At 33.1% G+C, this 22,832-nt stretch overlaps 3 protein-coding genes and 1 pseudogene across 3 annotated transcripts; 3 read left to right on the top strand and 1 right to left on the bottom strand.

The window, feature by feature from the left end:
• Window positions 1-1,964: 1,964 nt before the first annotated feature.
• LOC111366211 (peroxidase 47-like) lies at window positions 1,965-4,831 on the top strand. The gene is made up of 4 exons (XM_022986930.1): window positions 1,965-2,351; window positions 2,845-3,030; window positions 4,063-4,225; window positions 4,311-4,831. The coding sequence occupies exons 1-4, from the start codon at window positions 2,064-2,066 to the stop codon at window positions 4,706-4,708; spliced, it is 1,035 nt and encodes a 344-aa protein (XP_022842698.1). The 5' UTR covers window positions 1,965-2,063; the 3' UTR covers window positions 4,709-4,831.
• A 1,329-nt stretch (window positions 4,832-6,160) lies between these two features.
• LOC111366132 lies at window positions 6,161-8,642 on the top strand (annotated as a pseudogene).
• Window positions 8,643-12,263: 3,621 nt separating this feature from the next.
• LOC111402908 lies at window positions 12,264-18,702 on the top strand. Its single transcript, XM_023031233.1, has 6 exons — window positions 12,264-12,327; window positions 13,666-13,775; window positions 16,632-16,914; window positions 17,550-17,640; window positions 18,147-18,213; window positions 18,293-18,702. Exons 1-6 carry the CDS (start codon window positions 12,264-12,266, stop codon window positions 18,344-18,346), a joined length of 669 nt encoding a protein of 222 aa, XP_022887001.1. The 3' UTR covers window positions 18,347-18,702.
• A 2,876-nt stretch (window positions 18,703-21,578) lies between these two features.
• Window positions 21,579-22,832, bottom strand: LOC111366055 (protein LURP-one-related 12-like). Its single transcript, XM_022986732.1, has 2 exons — window positions 22,476-22,832; window positions 21,579-22,053 (listed from the first exon to the last, which is right to left on the bottom strand). The coding sequence occupies exons 1-2, from the start codon at window positions 22,701-22,703 to the stop codon at window positions 21,658-21,660; spliced, it is 624 nt and encodes a 207-aa protein (XP_022842500.1). The 5' UTR covers window positions 22,704-22,832; the 3' UTR covers window positions 21,579-21,657.

The following is a 22,832-nucleotide window of genomic DNA, read 5'->3' as shown; positions in this document are numbered from 1 at the left end:
TCCATTACGGGGAAAATTTAATGTATAGAATAGTGTTTTTTGAAAAATGAGTGGTTGAAAAAGAAAGAAAAATTTTCGATTTACGTGTAATATTATTTTATGGAAGATTGTGTGGTTGAAAATAGGAGAGAGAAAAATAGAATGTAATGTAATGAAAATCAAACAGGAGCTAAATGTTATTTTTTTGAAAATTTGGGATTGTAGTCGCAATTAGTTCTTTATTTTTTTTTTCCTTTTATTTTTGTTGTATTTGAATGGAGGGTAAAATCATCAAAAATCGATGAAAAGGACCTTCTGCGCAAATAAATGTGGAAGTAGGGGCAAAAATGTCAAAAAATAAAAAATAATGACATTTTCTACAATAAATTGGAAAGATAAGAACGTTTTGTACTAATTACTCTATATAACAAATTACAAGTCAAAAAGTGGCGAACGTTTCAATCAAACTCTTTCATGTCATGGGGTTATGTTGGGTTGCTCAATTATTGTATGAATCAGGAAATGACTGTTTTCTTTATACAGTGTTCAATTTTGACTTTATCATTAAATAATTAATTTCTTTTGCACACATCACCTTGCAACTTTTAGAAAATACTAAAAATATTAAAATATCAATACAAAGAAAAATAATATTTTTACGAAATTCAAAATAAAATCTAAAAAGTAACATGGATCGCACGTCGACTATAACTAGGGTTAAAAGCTCTCTCAAGGACAATATATCCCCCGTTTGGTCCCATTATTTCAAATCATAATGTGTGAATAATATTTTTTGGAGAATGAGTGATTCAAAAGGAAGAAAAAAATTTCAATTTACATATATTATTATTTTATAAAAGATCGTGTACTTAAAAATATGAAAGAGAGAAATGAAATTTAATTTAATGAGGCAAACGGGAGCATATATATCTAAATAATTTAACAGACAAGTATGCTTAAAAATATGTGCATAAATAATTTGTTAATTTTCGAATTAACTAAGAATGCGTGAATAAAGATATCTTTGTATTATACTAATTCAATATAAAAAATATTAAATACAATTTTTGTGTTGGAATTATTCATCGATCGAGTTATACGTTGAGATGACTCATCACTCACATAACCTAATCCCTCTAAGTAATGCTGCTGTACAGTCAAACAAGCACCAAAAGGAAAATGGGGCAATAGGAGTAAATAAGAAAATAATCATAGCAATTTTGATGTAAATGCTGCACTAATGCAACTGATAATATCTAAGTCGATGTTTGATGGGGATTCAAAATTAAATTTTTAGTAGATTTTGATTAAAAAAATTGTTGTACCTATGAAATATGTGGTTAAGATTAATTGTTGATTTTGATTTAAATTGAAATCTAAATTTTAATTTCTACCAAATAGGGGCTAAGAAAGAAATATATTAAAATTATTATTATTTTAATTTACTTAAATTTATTAAATTCAGAGTTGTTTACATGAATCCTTCTTTTTTGTTATTTTATCTTGAGAGATTTATCGGGAGATTTAATTAAATTCTTAAAAATTTTAACAATCGAAGTTAACGTCCACTTTCTTTTAACTTGGACAATCAAGATCGTGTTGTTCATATAAGCGGATCATAAGATATAACGGAATTTTATGCTGATTGTTAATTTATCATGTCCTTAATTTAATTTAGGACTCGGGATGATAATCAGAGCTAAAGTACTAATTAAACACACCAAAACTTCATATTGGAACATCACCACAACTATTAATTTACCTACCTTTGGGATTAATATTCATGCAAGTTGATCTTTGACAAGAAAAAGTGAGAAATGTTAGTGTTCTAATCCCACAAACACCTAAAATTTAGTGCATGATTAATTTTATATTTGTCGCCTTGTTAACGTGTAAACCTCATGCAATTTCATTGCTTAAACAAAAGATTAGGTGGAGAAGATTATGGGCCACTATTTCTAAATTTCTTAATCATGTTCATGTTCATGTTCCTTTTCCTTTCCACTTTCGTTTATACATAGTAACATCGCCATTTCCTCTACTTAAAGTCTAAAACGCCCAAAATTATCACTATCTATACATAAATGATGCATACAAACTCTGGATTTTCATTTTTCTTGATGCTGCTGCCACAGTATCCTGTGAAACTAGCACAAATGGTTATTTTTTATCTGTTTTCTTTAATATTGGCAATGGATATTACAGTCAGTGGATGGAGAACTGGGGTTGATAGTTTGAATATGAATTATTACATGATGAATTGTCCGTTTGCTGAGGGAACTATAAAGAATACTGTTAATAGAGCTTTGCTATCTGATCCTACTCTTGCTGCAGGCCTGGTCAGGATGCATTTCCATGACTGCTTTATCGAGGTTCTCTCTCTCTTTCTCTCTCTCACAAATTTTGAGCCGTCTGCATGAATTTTTTTTCCACGATGTGATAAAGTTTTGCGCTATCTATTAACCTATCACAATCTTCTTCCATTATCTGAACTCGAGACATGCTACGGAGACAGAAAAAGGATAGCATGAGCTACACACTGCGCACACAATTATTAGGTTGAACCCCAACCTTAAGGGTCCCCCACCACCCCTGCCCTAGAGCATCGTGAGGGAGGTAAATCGTAGGTTATGCCTCCAAAGGTACAGGGTGGAAGGCTGCTTGTATACTTGCACTTACCCAAGAGCCAAATTCATATTTCAGGATTCGAACCCTTGACGCAACAGCCTCAAGCAAAGCTGGATTTCTCCACCCCCCTTTTACCACTTGGAGATGTGCCCTGGGGGCCACCGCGCACACAATTATTGAATGCGTGTATGGATGCTAACGTTTATTTATTGTTTTTTTTCTATGTTGTTGAAATAGGGATGTGATGGATCAGTACTACTCGAGTCAAAAGATAATACATCAGAAAAAAACTCCCCAGCAAATTTAAGCTTGAGGGGCTATGAAATAATCGATCAAGCCAAGGAAGAACTTGAAATGCAGTGTCCAGGAGTTGTTTCTTGTGCTGACATTCTTGCAATGGCTGCAAGGGATGCTGTTTTCTTTGTAAGATTTGTCAAAACTAAACTCTCCTTTGGATTTGTGTAGTTGGAAGTGTTGGGAATTTTATGTCAGTTCCTTTATTTCTATTTACCCACAGGATCTTTTATTGTTTAAGAGAATATTAGCAAATTGGAAAAATAAAGAATATAACGTACAAATTAAATAGACCGTAAAAACTTTTCACAATATGAAAAATTGTTATAATCATATAGAATTTCACTCACCAACCCAATTCCCAAGTATTACAAATAAAAATATAAATTCGAGCTTTACTGCACCTACTTCTCTATCCAATGTACAAAAAGTCTCAAAATACTAGATTCACAATATTTTTCTTTCAAAACTCTCTGGCCACACCCAAAATAATAAAATACATCCAGTATTTATAGGATGAATAATCAAGTAGAAGAGTTTAATTTAAACTTAAACAATACTTTTTTAACTCAACAAGGATTCCTTCATGTGCAAGACTTCAAAATCGGCTCTAAATTGGAGACCAAATTCTGCAATATTTATGCTTTCAACTTTAATTAGAAGTTCTCTATGCAATAACTACATTTTATCATTTGCAATAGAAGTTCTCCAATTTTTGACTTTTGAGGCAATTATCCAACAGGAAGTAACTTATGAGTCTGAAGTTCATTTTACAAAATACATCTTTCTCTTTCTTCTTTTCAACCACACAATTTTCAATAAAATAATATTATATGCAAGTCTAAAACTTTTTCTTATTTTTTAACCACACATTCTCCATCAATCTACTATTCAAAAATGCATTTTTAGCATTTTAATGGGGCTCAAACAAGCTCTTATAGGCTCCGTTTGGTAGCCATTTTTTCAAAATGCATTTTTCTCTCTCTTCTTTTCAACCACACATTCTTTATTAAAATAATATTACACTTAAATAAAAAAAAATTCATTATTTCTCAACTAAACATTTCACATCAATTTATTATTCTAAAATATATTTTTACATAAAAATGTCTATCAAACACCCCCATAATTCAATCAAGTCATCCTATCCTTTTGTATTAGGCTGGAGGGCCAGTGTATGACATACCTAAAGGAAGAAAAGACGGAAGAAGGTCGAGAATGGAAGACACGATCAAGCTTCCTTCACCGACCTTAAACAGTTCTGAGCTTATAAGGATGTTTGGGCAACATGGCTTTACTGCTCAAGAAATGGTGGCTTTATCTGGTAAATAACTTACAATTTCTATCAAATTATAATCAAATCTTCAAATATAGTGGTCTCAGTTCTTGATGGTTTTGATTAATAATAGGGGGGCACACACTAGGAGTGTCAAGATGTTCATCATTCAAACACAGATTGAGGAACTTCGATACCATTAATGATGTGGATCCTACATTGGACAAAAATTTTGCAAAAACACTGTCCAAAACATGCAGTGCAGGGGACAATGCTGAGCAGACCTTCGATTCAACGAGAAACAGTTTTGACAATGATTATTACAGAGCACTGCAGAGGAAAAATGGTGTACTTTTTTCTGATCAAACTTTGTTTGAAAGTGCAACAACTAGAGGAATTGCGTATGGTTATGCTCTGAACCAGGCCATGTTCTTCCTAGATTTCCAACAAGCAATGGTGAAAATGAGTATGCTTGATGTTAAAGAAGGGTCGAAAGGGGAAGTGCGAAATAACTGTCGTCTAATTAACTAATGTGTATGTAGAGGGTCGCTTTAGTACATTTTTGTAAATTCTTCTCATGATAGTGTTGTTACCTTTACTCCTACATTGTTTTAATGAAGATGCTTTGACATACGTGAATTTCTTGAGAATCAATTGATGTTTTGAACAATTAGGGGATAATGAATTCTTGGCCCTCGTCGACGTATTCTTGTTAATGATCCAAACATTCTCCGGCTTGAACAACATAATTAAGCAACTAATATTCACATAACCAATAATCTCTATACCTAGAATGCAAAAAGTTTTTTGATATCTTTCATTTCAAAATGGCTAAACACAGTATGTGATATATATCCCACAATATATCAATATCATCATATGTGAGTAAATCATCTACCTATAACATGAAAATTATGAATCTATTCCCATTAGCATCAAGGTACGTATGTTTATCAACTAAACATTATTGAGATAACTCGTAAAAAAAAAAAAATTTTCAAAAATCTGATATTTTACCATTTGGAGTAAAACAAGAATCGAGTTAAAAATAATTGTGGTGATGACGGCGACACAAAACTTATCCGAATTATTTTCCCTAAATTGTGTCACAATTCACCATACTGTGATTCATAAAATGGAAAAAGTCAAAAACTGAAATAGCAATATTGTTGTTAAAGAATTTCCACATAGCAACAATAAAAAAATGGGATCACATACTCCTCTGTCTACAACTACCCTCCAATCGCCAAGAGAAGTTCCCTTCTATCAGTATAGTAATTTTAAAGTCACTATTTTTCTCAATTTATTCATCAATACAAAGGTTTGTGATTTTTTCCCCCTGATCTTTCAATATTATGTATGTTTCCCTGTTAGTACTATGCTTAAATTTGAATGATTTTAGTTGTTCTAGTTCATTTTTTTGATATTGCAGGTAAAAATGGCTCAGATTCTGTTTCATGGGACTCTTCAGGTTACGATCTTTGAAGTTGACAGGCTGCACGGTGATGGAGGTGGTGGTGGTGGTGTGCATTTCTTCCGCAAGGTATGACTTTGAGTTCAAAATTCGATTGATCGCATTCCATTTTTGGCTTTTGATTATTATTGCATTGCTTGGTTTTATTTTTGTGAAATATATTATTTTTATGTATACGAACGTAGTTAAATTTCTTTAAAGTGTGCTTTGCCTGAAAACCATTGAAAAAATGTGCATGATTGACTGATTGGCACTGTTTCCTTTTCCATTGTTGCTCTTTTTAAGTCGGGTTCGATCCATCTTCAGGGATCGTTAAGGTTTGATTCATACTTTTTGATTCAGGTTACTTCAAATCTTAGGACTCTTCGATGTGCAGACAAATTTTATTTATAAACTTCTTTCATGTGATATGAGGATCATCGTTTGAAGGATGTGTTAAAGGAAATGTTTTATTCTGTTGTATTTAACGGCATTCTTCAATTGTATTCATATTCTTGATTTTGTGTTAACTGTTTCATTTGCTTTTGTTCTTGTTTTTCATTGGCGGAATATTCTTGCAGATGATGGAGAACATTGAAGATAGTCGGTTTCGGAAAAGGAACTCCCAAAATTTATGCTACTATTGATTTGGAAAAGGTAAGAGTTGGGAGGACTAGAATGATAGAAAATGAACCTAACAACCCAAAGTGGTACGAGTCTTGTCACTTGTACTGTGCTCATATGGCGTCAAATGTGATATTTACTGTTAAAGACGATAATCCCGTCGGTGCAACTTTAATTGCAAGAGCTTATGTACCAGTTCATGAACTCTTGGAAGGGGAAGAAGTAGATAGGTGGGTTGAGATATTGGATAAAGAAGAATCCTATAAGTGAAGGTTCTAAGATCCATGTGAAGCTGCAGTATTTTTTATGTCTCTCGGGATCGTAACTGGGCTCATGGAATTCGAAGTTCTAAGTATCCAGGGGTGCCATATACTTTCTTTGCTCAGAGAACAGGATGTCAGGTTTCTTTGTACCAAGATGCTCCTGTACCGGACAAATTTATTCTAAAAATCCCCCTATCTGGAGAAAAGAATTACGAGCCTCACAGAGGTTGGGAAGATGTTTTTGATGTGATAACTAATGCCAAGCACTTAATTTACATTACTGGCTGGTCAGTATACACTGAAATCGCCTTGGCAAGGGACTTGAGGAGGCAAAAATCAGGAGAAGACATTACTCTTGGAGAACTGCTTAAGAAAAGAGCAAGTGAAGGTATTAAAGTTCTTCTGCTTGTTTGGGACGACAGAACCTCAGTGGGTCTGTTGAAGAAAGACGGTTTAATGGCTACTCATGATGAAGAGACGGAAATCTACTTCCAAGGTACTGATGTACATTGTGTCTTATGCACTCACAATCCAGATAATGGCGGAAGCATTATTCAGGACATGCAAATATCTACCATGTTTACTCATCACCAAAAGATTGTAGTGGTGGATAGTGACATGCGTGGTGGAAGATCGCAAAAGAGGAGAATCGTGAGTTTTGTGGGGGTCTTGACCTCTGTGATGGAAGATACGACACCCCCTTCCATTCACTTTTCAGGACACTGGATACTGCCCTCCACGATGATTTCCATCAGCCGTATTTCACTGAGTCTGCACTCACGAAAGGTGGACCAAGAGAATCATGGCACAACATTCATTCTCGTTTGGAAGGACCAATTGCTTGGGATGTTTTATTTAATTCCGAGCAGAGGTGGAAGAAACAAGGAGGGAAGAACATATTACTTAACTTGAGAGAGCTCGATGATATTATTCCTCCATCTCCAGTGATGTTTCCAGATGACCGCGAGACATGGAATGTTCAGTTATTCCGATCTATTGATGGCGGAGCAGCTTTTGGATTCCCTGAATCGCCGGAAGAGGCAGCAAGAGCAGGTCTTGTTAGTGGGAAGGATAATATAATTGACCGGAGCATTCAAGATGCATACATTAATGCTATACGTTGAGCGAAGAATTTTATATATATAGAAAACCAGTATTTTTCTTGGAAGCTGTTTTGGCTGGCATTGCAAAGATATCAAGTTTGAACTTTGAAGACATCGGAGCTCTTCATCTCAAGATTGAGGCTGGAGAAAGGTTTACCGTCTATATTATAGTCCCAATGTGGCCTGAAGGGATTCCAGAAAGCGCATCAGTTCAGGCTATATTAGATTGGCAGAGGAGGACAATGGAAATGATGTATAAGGATGTAATTCAGGCCCTTCAAGCTAAGGGCATTGAGGAGAACCCGAGAAATTATTTTACGTTCTTCTGCCTTGGTAATCGCGAGACAAAGAAGAGTGGAGAGTATGAACCATCAGAATGATTCTGATTATCTAAAAGCTCAGAAGGCTCAGCGCCTCATGATCTATGTTCATACCAAGATGATGATAGGTAAGCATTGGCTTTATAATGTAATTGTTATATGCTACTGTGTAATGTGTTGATGATCTTTTGTCTTTCACAGTGGACGATGAATACATAATTGTTGGATCAGCCAACATCAGCCAAAGATCAATGGATGGTACAAGGGAATCTGAGATAGCCATGGGAGTGTACCAACCATATCATTTGGCTACAAGAGTACAAGGCAACCTGCTGGGGGTCAGATTCATGGTTTTCGTATGGCACTATGGTACGAACACCTTGGTATGCTCGACAACACTTTCCTCCACCCCTAAGCCGGAAACTGAGGAATGTGTAATGAAGGTGAACCAGATTGTTGATAAATACTGGGATCTCTATGCCAATGAAAATCTTGAACGTGATCTTCCTGGTCACCTCCTTTAGGGGCGGAGCCAGAAAATTAGGTTAGGATGGGTTAAAACTTAAATTTTTTTAATGAACTTACGCTATAAGAAATCGAGTTTTCGAGGCTATTTTTGTGACATTCACCATAAAAAGTATACGACAATTAATGAAATTAACAAAAAAAAAAAAAAAGGTTTAGATGTCTCACATTAAGATATTCAACTAAATCTTTGTAATTTTTTACCAAATAAAAAATCAACACTTACCTTATAAAATATAAGCTAACCGAATCATGATTGAAATAAACAAAAATACATATCTACCATTGAAAATTTAAAAAAATTACTTAATGAGTACTCTTTTAGTAATTTTAATCATAGTATCTATTTTATGGTCAAAATAAGTATTTTTTTTTAAAATGTATTAGTAATAAATGAAAACATATGTATTAATAAAAAAAATCAATTACTTTTAAATTTAGAAAAATACATGTATCTCAAACTATTAAAATAAGTAATTTTCCTTTTAGATGTAATCAATACAAATAATCTATAATAAAATTTACTTAATAATTATAAGTAAAATTTATTTAAACATGCATTAAATAAAATATCTAATTTGACAATAAAATATTCATATTTCATGAATGTCATGAAAAGAGTAATTAATAATTGTAGCGTCTTTAATACAATTTGAATAGTTGGGCAGTGGACGTGGGTTGAGATTTAAACTAAAGTTGGGCTAATGCTAATATTTGAGCAAAAGTTCTACAATTTCATTTTAGATATTTATATGGGGGAGCTGGGCTAATGTTGATTTAAACCAAAATTCTTCAATTTTATCTTAAATACATATATGGGCTAGGGGATAGTGCTGGGCTCACTACCTCCGCTATCCCATTGGTATTGCTAGTGAAGGAAACGTCACGGAACTGCCAAGATTGGAGTTTTTCCCCGACACCAAAGCTCGTATTCTTGGATCTAAATCTAACTACCTTCCACCAATCCTTACTACCTAATGAGGTACTACAATTGGATTGTCATTTTTAAGAAATACTGGTGTTTGTAACAAATAAGAAATAGTTTTAGTGCGACATCTTATATCTTCTAATTTGTACATGAGAGTTGGTGACACTGAAAACTGACTCGATGCAACTAGTAGTATTAAATGGTCTAATCACTTTTTTTTGAGCTATGTTAGTTTTACATAACAAATGTTGCTCATTGAAGTTCAATGTTCTTCCTTGGATTATTAACTTAGAATAACTATTGAATTATCTTCACGTTTTTCACTGGATCAGATTTTCTAGCCTATTAGGGAAAATGGTATTTCAGAAGGCGGAAGCGACCAGGATGGGCGGTCTATATTTCTTCTACCATGTTAATTTTCATAAAATCAACGTGCGTTGAATCGATCATGATTCGTCAGGATTAACAACTAATAAAGTAGATAACCTAAATCACGGAATCTAGTTGGGGGTCCTCAAATGTGGTCCATAAGAAACTGAAAATCACATGGTAGTGTCCAAAATGCCAAAATCAAAACACACACACACACACACAAAGACACTTATCAAATTTCAATATTTACTTGACAAATGTATTTTGAACTTCCAATCCTTGGATTCTCGTGGTCACTCCACACACTTGTCTCTGTCCAATTGGAGAAAGTGAAAATTAGGTCAAGAACATGGGGTCGTTTTATGAAATATGATTGCAGTGCAGGACACTTGGCTAATCCACAAGAGGGATGTTGAGAATCCGTGTAAAAGAACCTTCTATGGATATGATAGCCATTATTATATTCCTTTTCCATTTTCCTTTTTAAAGAAGTATGAACTCGTGTACTTAAATGAGTTATTAAGCCCCAATTTGACCATAATTATTTGGAAAAAAATAATATTTTGAAAGGATAATATGTTGTTAAAAAGTAGAAAAAATTTTGGATTTATGTACAGAATATTTTTCAAATAATGGTTGTCGAGCTAAATTATTCTGGTCAACAACTGGAATGATTGAATGGTTTGAAAATACTGAACTTTTTTCTAATCTATCTATAGATCCTTCAACATAGAAATCAACAAGGTTCTATGTAACAAAAAAGCATGAATCATGCATTTAATTGATAGCTAGATGTAAACGTGTAAAACAGATCAAACCCAGTTGACAATTCATCAAGTTAAATAGATTTATTTTTTTACTCTTCGTTTTCTAGTTAATATTTAGAAAAACAAAATAAGAGTTAAAATGGTTCTCGTCTAAAAATTTAGATTCAAATTCAACATAATGTGTCTCTCAAAGCGAATGAATCTATGAAACAATGGCCTAGTGGGCTGTGGGCACCGTTCCATACCCAAGAAAGACTAAAGTTTTGACCACTGCCAAACACTTCCTCTGCCGTGCGAGGTGCACTACGAATAAGCAAAACCCAAATTCCAATTTTGTCCCGACGAAGCTTTTGTAAAGTTAAAAGTTGCTTTTGAAAATAAGAAATTGATTTTAAATATGTTTAGATACCTTTTTGTAAGTGTTTTGTTATATTAAAAGAGCTTTTAAATGAAACCGATATAATTTAGCTATTTTTGAAAATTCTTTTGTGAAAAAGCAGAGAAACCCTACATAATTTCTAGAGTAATGCTACTCGTAGTTGTTCGCTACGATAGTCGCCCTATGTGGCACATATATAGTAATTAGTTATTTGATACATTAATGTTAGTTTTTTATTTGTTTATGCATTAAATAATTACTTACCATGTGTATATCACGTAGGACAATTGTCATAGTGAGCAATTGTAAGTAACATTATTCTAATTTCTATGATTATACAAAGGTTAATGCGTTACTAAGTCCCTCTTTGATAATTATTATTTGAAAAAAATAATATTTTGAATAATGATTTTTAAAAGAATAAGTGATTAAAAAGAAGGAAAATTTTTTTGGTTTAAGAGCAATACATTTTATTTTTTAAATATGTGATTGGAAATAAATATGTATAAAAAAAATTGATTTTGAAATAATAATTGTCAAACATCACTAAATTATTGTAGTCAACAATTGGAATAATTAATGAGTTTGAAAATACCAAACTTTTTCTAACCTATCCATAGATCCATCGACATAGATATCAATAAGGTTTCATGTAACAAACAAGCATGAATCATGCATTTAGCCCCCGTTTTGGCCTTCATTAAATTTCATTTCATTTTCATCTTTAATATTTTAAACTATACAATCTTTTATAAAATAATATTACACGTAAATCAAAAAAAATTTCATTCTTTTTCAACCATTTATTTTTAAAAAAAAAACATTATTTCACCAATTTTCATTTCAAATAATGGGGATCAACGGGGACTTAATCACGTAAACGTATGGAACAGATCAAACGTAGTTGACAAGTCATCAAGTTAAATGATTTTTTTTTTCTAGTTAGTATTTAGAAAAACAAAATCAGAGTTAAAATGGTCTTCGTCTCAAAATTTAGATTCAAATTCAACATAACACGTCTCTCTAAGCGAATGAATCTATGAAACAATGGCCTAGTGGGCACCCTTCCATACCCAAGAAAGACTAAAGTTTTGACCACCGCCAAGCACAATTCCTCTGCCGTGCAAGGTGCACCACCAATAAGCAAAACTCAAATTCAAATTCGGTCCCGACGGAGCTTTTGTAAAATTAAAAGTTGCTTTTAAAAATAAGAAATTGCTTTTGAATATATTTAGATAATTTTTTACACGTGTTTTGTCTTATTAAAAGAGCTTTTAAATGAAACTGATATAATTAATTTTTTTTAATTAATGATGATAAACCCGTAATTGTTCTGCCTCTTACTCTTGTTAATGACTCTGAACCAGAACATTTTTGTGTATGAGGAAGAAATCCTTTTCAACTTGATTGACCATGGTACATTGAAATCCTAAATATATAATTTTTTTACTTTAGACTATTCAAGTAAATATGAAAAATGCTAAAAATTGCACCGACTAAAATTTGTAGCAGTAATACAATTACCTTACAATTAATATAAAAAATCTATCCAAAACTAAAACGGCACCGCATTCTCATTTCAACTTGTGTTGTTCCAATTCCCCAATTTTACTCATTTGGTATAATAAATAACATTGATTGGTTACAAGTTGTCACTTTGTGCCTGTAGGGTTTCAAGTTAATCTTTTTGATCGAATGTTTATTAAAATAATAATTAAAAACTTGAGTGATTATTACCATAAAAAAAAAAAAAAAAAAAGCCTTCATGATCACGTAATTATTCTATATTTCAGTCACTATTGACATAATTAACATAATTTTTTTTTTTTATAAATCTATTGAAATTTAAAAAAAGAAAAATTGTGCCCCATATTTTTTTAAACTTATATTTAATCATACATTCTTTCAATAAAATATTTAGCAAGTAAATTAGAAATTTTTCTTTATTAACCTCACATTCTTAAAAGGATAAAGAGACATGCACAAACACATTTGTACAAAATGTATTACACACTTTCACAAAAAGCGGGTCCCAAGCAAATTTAAAAAATGTTGGCTTGTGGTCCCCACCCGCTATTGTGGGTAGTGAGGAAGGGATTTTGTAAAAAATGTTTGTACATATATTATGGTCCTTCTTAAAAAATCACTATTATAAAATCTATTTTTTTTTTCAAAAAATAGAGCGATCTAAAAATGTATAATTAAAAAATAAAAATAATTGAATTTACGTGCAAAATTATTTTATAAAAGAATGTGATTGAAAAAGAATTTTTGGAAAAATGGAAGCAAAACATAGGCTTGGCCCCATATTTTTAATTCATGTCAAAATTAACAATTAATTTTATCTATATATTTTATAAAATTCACAACTTTTCAGCTATATATTTTATCAATTATCAATTCTACTAAAAATATGATCATCACCAAACATGAACTTAACATCTTTAGTCTCCAGCCGTAAACATCCTAGCTTTCCTACTTATAAAAGTCTCGTGACCTTTTTAATTTTTAACTAATTTTATATTTCCTCTTTCCCGTGAGTTGAGCCAGAGAAGAAGCGTTAAAAAAAGTTCACCTTATCTGATAGGTTTTTTTCCTTTCAGAAAGGGGATCGATTTCCGAAGCCAAAACCCTAGAGAGAGAGAGAGAATTGAAAATGCCTTTCTCTCTCAGGTAAATTCTTTTTCCTGTGTATGTAATTCAAATATAATTCATATATATATATATATAATAACAAGATTCCTGAATTTGCAGGGCGTTATGAAAAATTGCTAAACATTCCTGGAATCGATGTTTATGGTGGGAAACCTTTTACGCTTCGGATCTATTGCAGCTTGGATTTTCCGAATCATTGCATGCATGGGGTATGTATAAATCTCCGATTTCAGAAAAAAAGCTTTGTAATTTTTTGGTTTTATGGTTATGGGATTAGGATCTTGAAATTTTCTATCTTGGATTGGGGAAATATGAAATTCCTTTATTTCTAAGAGGTATATTTTTTAATGGGTTTGGTTAAATTTTTTAAATTGGTGAAAGTCTAGAGATGAATGGAGCATATCATATGATATGCTTTAAGGTGTTTTATAAAGCCAAAACTTTTTCTGTTTCCTTTTTATTTCCTTTAAATGTTCTTTTTTATTTTTTTGTTGTTTGATGACATCCTAACATGTTCTGGTGTGGTTTCTAAGGATCTCCAGCTGCTTTACATCTTTTGGTAGATCTAGTAATGGGCAGACGGAGTGGCAATTCACGTGACCAACTTATATTAATAACTGAGTAGAAGGCTTAATTTTTTATTGTTGATGTTGTCCTAATATTAATGAAACAAAAAATATTACTTGATTTAGATCTTACCCAAATCAGCCCATGGAATTTTCCAAAGAAAAAGCTGTGTTGCTACTGTAGTAGGACATTTCAATTTTCTGTTTGGAAGTACCAATGGAGAATGCTAATTATAGGGCCAGAAACTAAACGTTTGGGCTTATTAAATGGAAAGACCCCATGTATATCTGATAAATAATAACTATATTGCTCAACCACGAGATGAATCATGCACTATAAAAGTAATAAAAAGGAGCTTTTTGTTGAATTGGATGCAAGGTTCCATACTCCTTATTGTCAGGAGCAATCGCATTTATAGAATGCTCTTTGACAATTTGAAAGTAGGATTGAACTTCTCCCATCTAGGTTATCAATTACTCAATTTGAAATTGGTGTGAATACATGAAAAAAAAAAAGTATAATATTGTTGCTGCCTATAAGCTATAATGAATGAGAATAGGTAATTGGTTTGGGAAGAATTTGAAGTTTCTTGATACCACTAGTGATTTGTGGTGTTAAATCTGAAAGATACTATTTCATGTGAGTAACTTTGATGTTTAGTCCAGTCAGAATGACTATTCTCAATGTGTAATACCAAATTGTCTAATGATCTTTTAATGTATTATAAAAAGTAGTGTATATGGAACCTTTGTTCACATATATCTCACTCCTTTTCTGATTGATAATCTTCCCTTTTGAAATAAAGCTAAGAGGCTTTACTTTTTCTAATCACCGATGTGAGTGGACAGAAACGACAGTTTCTGTTGTCTGTCCTTGAAACCTTTTAGATTTTTATTTTTATTTTTTATTTATTATTTGTTTTTAAAAACGCATAAATTTTTTTGCATCATTGAGTGTTAGTTCTAAATTGCTAGAGTGATGATAAGGATTCACTGCAGTAGTTCAACTATAAATTCTCAGCCTATTAAAGACTGTGTGGGGGGTGGGGGCTGGTTCTAATTTGAGGTGGGCATCATGCAAGTATACTAAATCCACATTTTCTAACATCCTGGTAATAGGGAACTGTACTCAAGTGATCCCAGTATCAAATGTACTCTGAAACATGTTGTTCCATTATGCATTGAAATGAATTTGTTTCATTTTTCTTGAATTCTTTCGTCCCCTCCCTCTCTGCATGTTTGCACAGATTGCTCATATGTGTAACAAGATTTCAAGTCAACCAAGGTTGCCAAAAAAATATCACATTATTATCTTTCTCATTTTCAGAATTACATGTTTCCCTCCATACCTACTGATAATTGTTTCTGGCAATGCTGTTAATAAATTCATAAGTTAGAGCATGTTTGGGAAGTGTTTATAAATTGTTTATATTATAAATAGATAGAAATGAATGATGGATAAGTGGATAGTACTTATGGATCCTTTGAAATGTGTAATAAAAAAGTGGCTCGAGCGTTTTTAATAGTTTATAAACATGAGGCAAACATAGGGTTAATGTTTTCAAGAATTTGTGCTTGTATAGGGAGAACATTAATAAATCTCGTTTTCTTTTTCATGTATGAAACCATGCATATAAATCATGTTGTAGCATTGTGGAAAACAAAAACTAAATTGATGACAAGAGCAAAAGACCGAATTTATGTTTTGGCAATTTCTTTCAAGTTATTAAAACTACCAGAAATTTTTCCCCCCCAAAAGTGGGCAAATGTTCATGTAACTCATAAACGAATTTTTAAAAACTTTCCCAAAATGTGTTTTTTAATCAATTTTCAGGAACATGTTTGGAAATGGACCTTAAGTTCTTAACTATTGTTAATATTTTTCCATATAGAGTTCATGAAGAGCTATGATACACCGACACGGATGCATGTGTATGACATGATTCATGTCATATATGTCAACACACAATTTTCAAAAAATTATTGACACGTCACGTTGATTAAATTCCTTAAAATTTTTCATTTATATAGTATATATTTAATTTTATACTTGTTATTAATTTTCTTTTTAAAATCTTTTAAATATGAGTACTTATTTTCATTCAATAATAACTTCAAATATATAACATTTCTTCTAAAGAAAGAAAAATGATCATCGTAGAGTATTTGAAGAGTGTTGATATTTAATATTGACACAGCACCCTAGTTGAAGTGTCTGTGCAATAGAAACGACGATCTCGTTCATTCTGTGAACAAAGGAAAACCATCAACACACATTTTAAGCTTATTAAGATCACAAGATGAACATAAACGCGCCTAAAAAAAGAAAAAGAAGAAGAAGAACCTCTGTATGGCTTGACCCGCTACATTTGCAGTTATTTGAGAGCATATATATATGTATAAATTTCTTTCTTTTTGTATTTTGTGGAATGGGACGGGGAGTTGTCTCATCAGAGATCAAGTAGTAATACATGATTAAGTCACTTTCTACTGCTTCAGTGGATTTCTTACAGCTGGTGTCATTTGAAACAGAGCAGTGGTTGTATTGGATGCTGTACTAAGCCGAAATTGATTTCTGCACGTAATGAGCCCTTGCAAGGTCCGAAACATCACACTTTGACGGCTTCAAAACCTAACATATCTGAGGATTTCTGGACTACCAGCGCGTGTGAGATGGATAATAGCGCAGTTCAGTCATTTGGAAGCATCTCGCCAATAAGTTCATCAACACAAATTTATGATGCTAGCAGTTCGAACAACCCTTCTGAATATATAAATCATGGCAAGTTGATTTGCTTTGTTGTTGGCAACATAATTACTGTTTGATTTTATTTATATTTTGGCTCAGCAATTTCAGTTCATACTTTTTTTCTATCTTGAGGCTATGTATTCTTGTTCACTGTGGAATGGGATTTGTTGGTTGTCCTGCTTTGATCCGGACAATGCCTAAGAAGCCCTGATACAATATTCAGAGGCAGATGCAATCCATCTATCCATTTTTTTCTCTTTGTCAACTATACATTTCTTATTTACTTTTCCTGCTGAATCTTCTACCAGCAAATAAAATATTACTTTGGCGAAGAAAAATATATTCAGTTAGACTGGTGGCACTTTGTAGTGTGCTATGTAGCCCTTGTTTGATGGCTATTATTTGGGAAAAATAATGTTTTGAATAGTGATTTTTAGGAGAATGTGTGGTTAAAAGTAAGGAAAAGTTTTAGATTACATGCTGAATAATTTATTTTGTAAATATGTGATTGAAAATGAGTATGTAGAAAAAAAAGTTTTCAAATAATGGTTGTCCAACAGGGGCTTAATTTTTTATAAGCTGCAATAGCTGACATTACTTGTTCGTATTAGGTTTACTTAGTTTTTTATGGATGATTTCGATCTTATAGTGAAAGGCTTTGGCTGTAGGTCTTCTTCTCTGGAACCAAACTAGACAGAAATGGATAGGAAATAAGAAGTCAGAGAAATTGCCGCAGAAGCATCATGAACCCAGGTTGAGGTGAGTTGATTTCATTGTTTACATTCTAAAGAGGGACAGTGTATAAGGGTGCAACCAACATGAATGGATCAACCTGTAAATAAGGAAGTTATAAATTTGAAAATAAGGTTTCTGCTTACTAAAATGTTAACTTATATGACAACAGCAAACGAAGCCTTGTATTCAACAAATTTGGTGTTGGGTCCATATGGTTCCTTGCTACAAATAATTTTTAGAAACTTCTTACAAGTAGTACTTGTTGGAGAATTAATTTAAAGTTTTATGTTTTGTGTGCTTTAATGCTAAATCAATTTAATAACCCTTTCTTGGGAAGTGAGGAAAGAGAAATATCACAGAATTGCCTTTGCGCTCTCTATGTGTAGATACCAATGATCCATTTGTCTTCGTAAATAAGGTTCTGTGCTATGATGACCATAGCTTTATTTTTATTTTCGAGAAGAGAACATAGCTTTATTTGTTGTCAGCAATTTGTTCTTCTGCATTGCTAAATAGTGCCGGCTTTGCAGTTGGAATGCAACCTATGATAGTTTGCTCAGCAGCAACAAGCCATTCCCCAAGCCGATTCCTCTGGCTGTGAGTCTGATGGCATAATGTTTTTTATTTTGTTCGATTATCATTTCATTTATCTCATTATTTCCCTTTGAATTGGCAGGAAATGGTAGATTTTTTAGTTGACATTTGGGAGCAAGAAGGGCTGTATGATTGATATAGTATAAGCAGTAGATTTTGATTGTCGGCCGGATAGTAGGACTCAACGCTGCTGTTGTAAAATGTTTAAAGTTACTTCTTAAGAATGGATGATTGCACATAAATGGCATGTTTGGTATGCTCAACTCGATAGCACTGAATAAGAATAAGAAATTGAAATTTTGTCCATTGTACTGTGCAGTGCCGTCTAATGTGTACCAAAGATACCAGAAATGTACTGTGAATCGAATATAAGTGTGGCATGATGCCTTTTCAGTCGTGCACATTCATCACAAGTTATCGTGTTCAATACTTTATAATATATAATAGAACTCATTGCCTTTGCCAGTCTTGGCAATGGATCTTTTCACTTTTCTTCTTGTATTCTTTATATTGCAAAACAGTTTGCATATGAAATTTTCTCTGTTGTGTTTTTTTCTTAAAAATTGTTTTTGGTTAAGAAAAGTTTTGCAAAACGGTTTGCACATAAACAGTTTTGCAAAGCTTATTTTTTACTTCAGTTGAGAAAAGTTCTTGTTTATTAACTAAAATGTAGTTGAACAAACATCATCTTCTACTTATTGCAAACAACTCACAGCATGTTTAGCAAAGTCTAAATTATTATTTAAGATGATTGACGTATGTTTATTTATATTTTTTGTGGGATTCATAACTTACTATTTACCTACTATGTACAAATATTGTAGAATCTACAATTCTTTAGCAGTCAAGACACTTGGGGGGTTTGTTTGAGCTTCATTAGATTATGTAATAGTTTTTTTTTTGAAGAATGCGTGGCTAAAAAGTAGGATTTTCGAGGACGTTTAGAGGGTCTGGAATCGAGATAATTATTGGACTAGGGAATGAATATTTGAAAGATATCAGTGTGAATCTCGATTGTGCAGCTGATTGGGTGAAAGAAAATGTCGATGATGGAAACGATGAGCTTGGAAATGTTGATCCAAAACTTAGGGAAGTACTTTGTGCTGACAGTGTAAAATGTCTACAATGCCTCGATCAATTGCGTCCGATAAAATCGAGGTCTTAAGTCCACGTTCAAAGCTGTTTTTGTGAATAAATCCTCTCCATCTGCAAGGGTATTTAAGAAGGGGAAAAGTCTTAGTGTACATAATTTATGTACATAGGGGTGTCCACACCCCTCACATGGGGTGGGTCCCACCTCATGTGACAAGTGTGAACACCCCTATGTACATAAATTATATGCACCAAACACTACCCTTTTAAGGAGTGTTCTCCTTACATGGTGTAGTTTTTTTTGTATCTTGGTACTTCGTTCTAGGCTTATTTCAGCAATTCAGTGCACATTACACTCTTTTTTTCACAAGAATCCTGGTATTTATGATGCGAAGCCTAAAACTATGCTAAGATAATATGTTTGACGCCATGGTTGATGCTTCTTACGCTGCATTGGAAGAGGTCGGTTTTGGTAAAATAGAAATCATAGTTTCCGAAACTGGTTGGTCTTCCAAGGTGGACGAAAATGAAGCAGGAGCTACGGAGAAAGGACTTGCACTTGTAATTTGCATAAACGGCTACTCAAAAAAGAAAGGAACTCCTAATTGGTCTAAGACTCCCATAAAGGCTTATATCTTCGCGTTGTTTAAACGAAAACTTGAAGCCTGGGCCAACTTCTGAGAGAAACTTCGGATTGTTTAAAGCCGACGAGAGCATATCATATGACTTTGGAGTTATGGGGCTACTAGTCTACTACCTAGTTCGACAACCTAATTTCTTCTCTCCATAAAGATATGCGTGCTTAAAACGAGTTATTTTTTATTGATGGAAGTCAAAAATATTAAATTATCCGCAATATTTCCAACTTTTCATGTCTGTGTAGCAGTGGTAATGGGTTGAGCTGAGCAAGCTCGACCCTCGTTGACATGAGCTTGGCTTGTGGCTCGTCTATCAAGGGCCAAGATCTTGTGGTTCATGGCCGAGTAGAGCTTGGCCCACGAACATTTTCTTTTTAAACCTTTTTTTTTTTTTTTTCATTCGGATTTGGGATTGATTACTTATTTTCAAGTAGGTGGATATTACTTATTTTCAAGTAGGTGGAGTTAAAATTATATACGAACAACTTGTTACGTGTACATTTAATTTAAAATCAATTTTTTTCTAATATTCAAACATCGGAAAACAAAGAACCCATCTCAAGTTTTCCAAATATCGAAGCGTGCTAACAATTAGCATGCATCATTGCCTATACATGGAAACTTGAGATGGGTTTTCATTTTTCAATTTTCGATTTCGAATGATTGAGTAAAGATTTTTAGTTGTGCGAGGATTTTCCTTATGACGTATGTGTTGACAGGCTTCTTTCTCATATTAAGAAAAAGATTTGCACAATAAAAATCTTGAATCAATCATACGATGTTTTGCAATTAAGATTTGAAACCTTTTTTTTTTTTTTTTTGAAAATCCTTCTCCTTTTATCAGGTTTTGAGATCAACTCAGAGTTAAAATTGTACACGAACAATTTATTATATGTACAATTTTTTTAAAATAAAATATTATTTAGAAAATAATAAAGTTTAATTATATCACATGCAATTTGTTGTATTTTTGTTGTATTCAAAAAATGAGCATTTTATCAAGTTTTAAGCATCGTCAATAAAGTATCCTGGCAAACCAAAACACATGAAGTCATTGTGGGAACCACAACTATTTAAGTACATTAACACGTAACTGTAAGTAGAATCATTGAACCCATATGATTCAAATGTTACGTTTAGTTATTGAGTTAGCATTCTCAAAAAATTTTCAAGAAGTCATTTTTTTCTTGAATGATTTTGAGGAAGCAGAATAACTAAGTGCACTTTGAATCATTTGGGTTGAATGATTCCTCTTTCAGTTGACGTATTAACACACTTAAATAGAAGAATTGTAGAATGTAAATAAATAACTTATTGTAGAGTGAGTAATGAAGGAATAACGAACTATAGAAATTAGAATGGAAGATAGTATAGAAGAGAGGAGGTGGAATTTGTTGTAAGAAAAATGATTTAGAATGAGAAACATATATATAGATAAATAAGCTCGGGTTCATCTCTTGATGAGCTTGAACCATTCATGGGCCAAGCTTTTTTGAGCAGACAAACTACTCGGCTTGATTGCCACCAATTGCTCGGTGGACTTGAAGGATAGGCTTAAGTAACATTTGCTGGTCCGGTACTTGATTTGATATTATTATTCAGACATTATTATTATTATTATTATTATTATTCAAGTTCCTGTCTGTACAGTTGATGTTTCTACGACATCAACTTTTTTATTTATTACAAAATCCTAGAATTTAATAAAATTACAAAATTAAGAAGAAAAAGTTACATCCTCGTTGGTGGGATTTTCATCAGCTAAATCATCACCATTAAGCTGATCAAGAACCAGCACTAGCCCCATACCAAAGGCCCCATCAAAACCCGGTTTTAGTGAAATTAAGAAAACGTCTTTTCCCAACACGACATTGGTGGAGGCATCCACTTTACGTCTAATCTCAGCCACTATCTCCTTTTCCGCATTAAAAATAGTGCAATGTCTGTTGGCAAAGGAGCCTTCAATCTGGTACTCCTCACCTGTATTGGTGTACAGCTCCACTGTCACACTGAACCGTCCGATTATAGATGATCTGCGAACGCTGAAGATTGGCTTCTGTCCATCAATTCTCTCCCCTATGAAGCCTTCCCACCTGTGATGGAGACTCGGCCTCTGCAAAATAATACAAAAATAGAATATCAGTTTGACTACACGAACGTTGGCGAATTTACATAAAATATTGTTGCATGTGTTAAGACTACTTTGAATCTCATGTCACTGCTAGAACTAAAATGCTTTCTTGAGTAAAAATCGTTCCGATTTATGTCAGTTATGAGAGTATTCTATTCGGTCGTGCCCGTGTCAGTAGGAAGCAGACTCTGAAGATTAAGAATTAGTTAGGAACAGTAGGCGTTACCATGAACAAAAACGTAAAAATCCAATTCCAGTGAAAACCCAGAAAATCATCATTACTAAATCAATTTTCCTTCTATAATCTCGTAATCGTTTAACAACTCAATTAAGTTAATTTAAATATTGACTCACTGCGTTGACTCAGTGAAGAGCTGATAAATGATTGGCAATTAGTTAATCACCTTACGGCGGACAGTGAGAAGGCATTTGCCGGAGGCGTCCATGAGAACGAGTTCACCTGTCTCACGAGCATCTGGGCCATATGAGTCGACTCGGAAGATGAGTTCACCTCTGCAGTCGTAAGCTGTGTAGCCGTCGCCGGCGTAGAAAAGAGAGGTTTTTGAAACCGTAAAGTGGGTTTCGTCCTTGAATACGAACCCTTCTTTAACAATTACTCCACTCTTCATCATCTCTCTCTAAGTCTCAGATTTGAAGCTCTTAATGATAGAAATTTGTTCTTGGAGTACAGTACAAAATTCTTTGAGAGTGATCAATGTGATATATATGGAGACCGTAGAGAGAGAGAGAGAGAGAGAGAG

This window comes from Olea europaea, chromosome 1, assembly GCF_002742605.1.
Source record: "Olea europaea var. sylvestris chromosome 1, O_europaea_v1, whole genome shotgun sequence".
Classification (NCBI taxonomy): Eukaryota; Viridiplantae; Streptophyta; class Magnoliopsida; order Lamiales; family Oleaceae; genus Olea; species Olea europaea.
The sequence above is the reverse complement of the archived record's forward strand: the minus strand, read 5'-3'. Positions and strand labels throughout refer to the sequence as shown.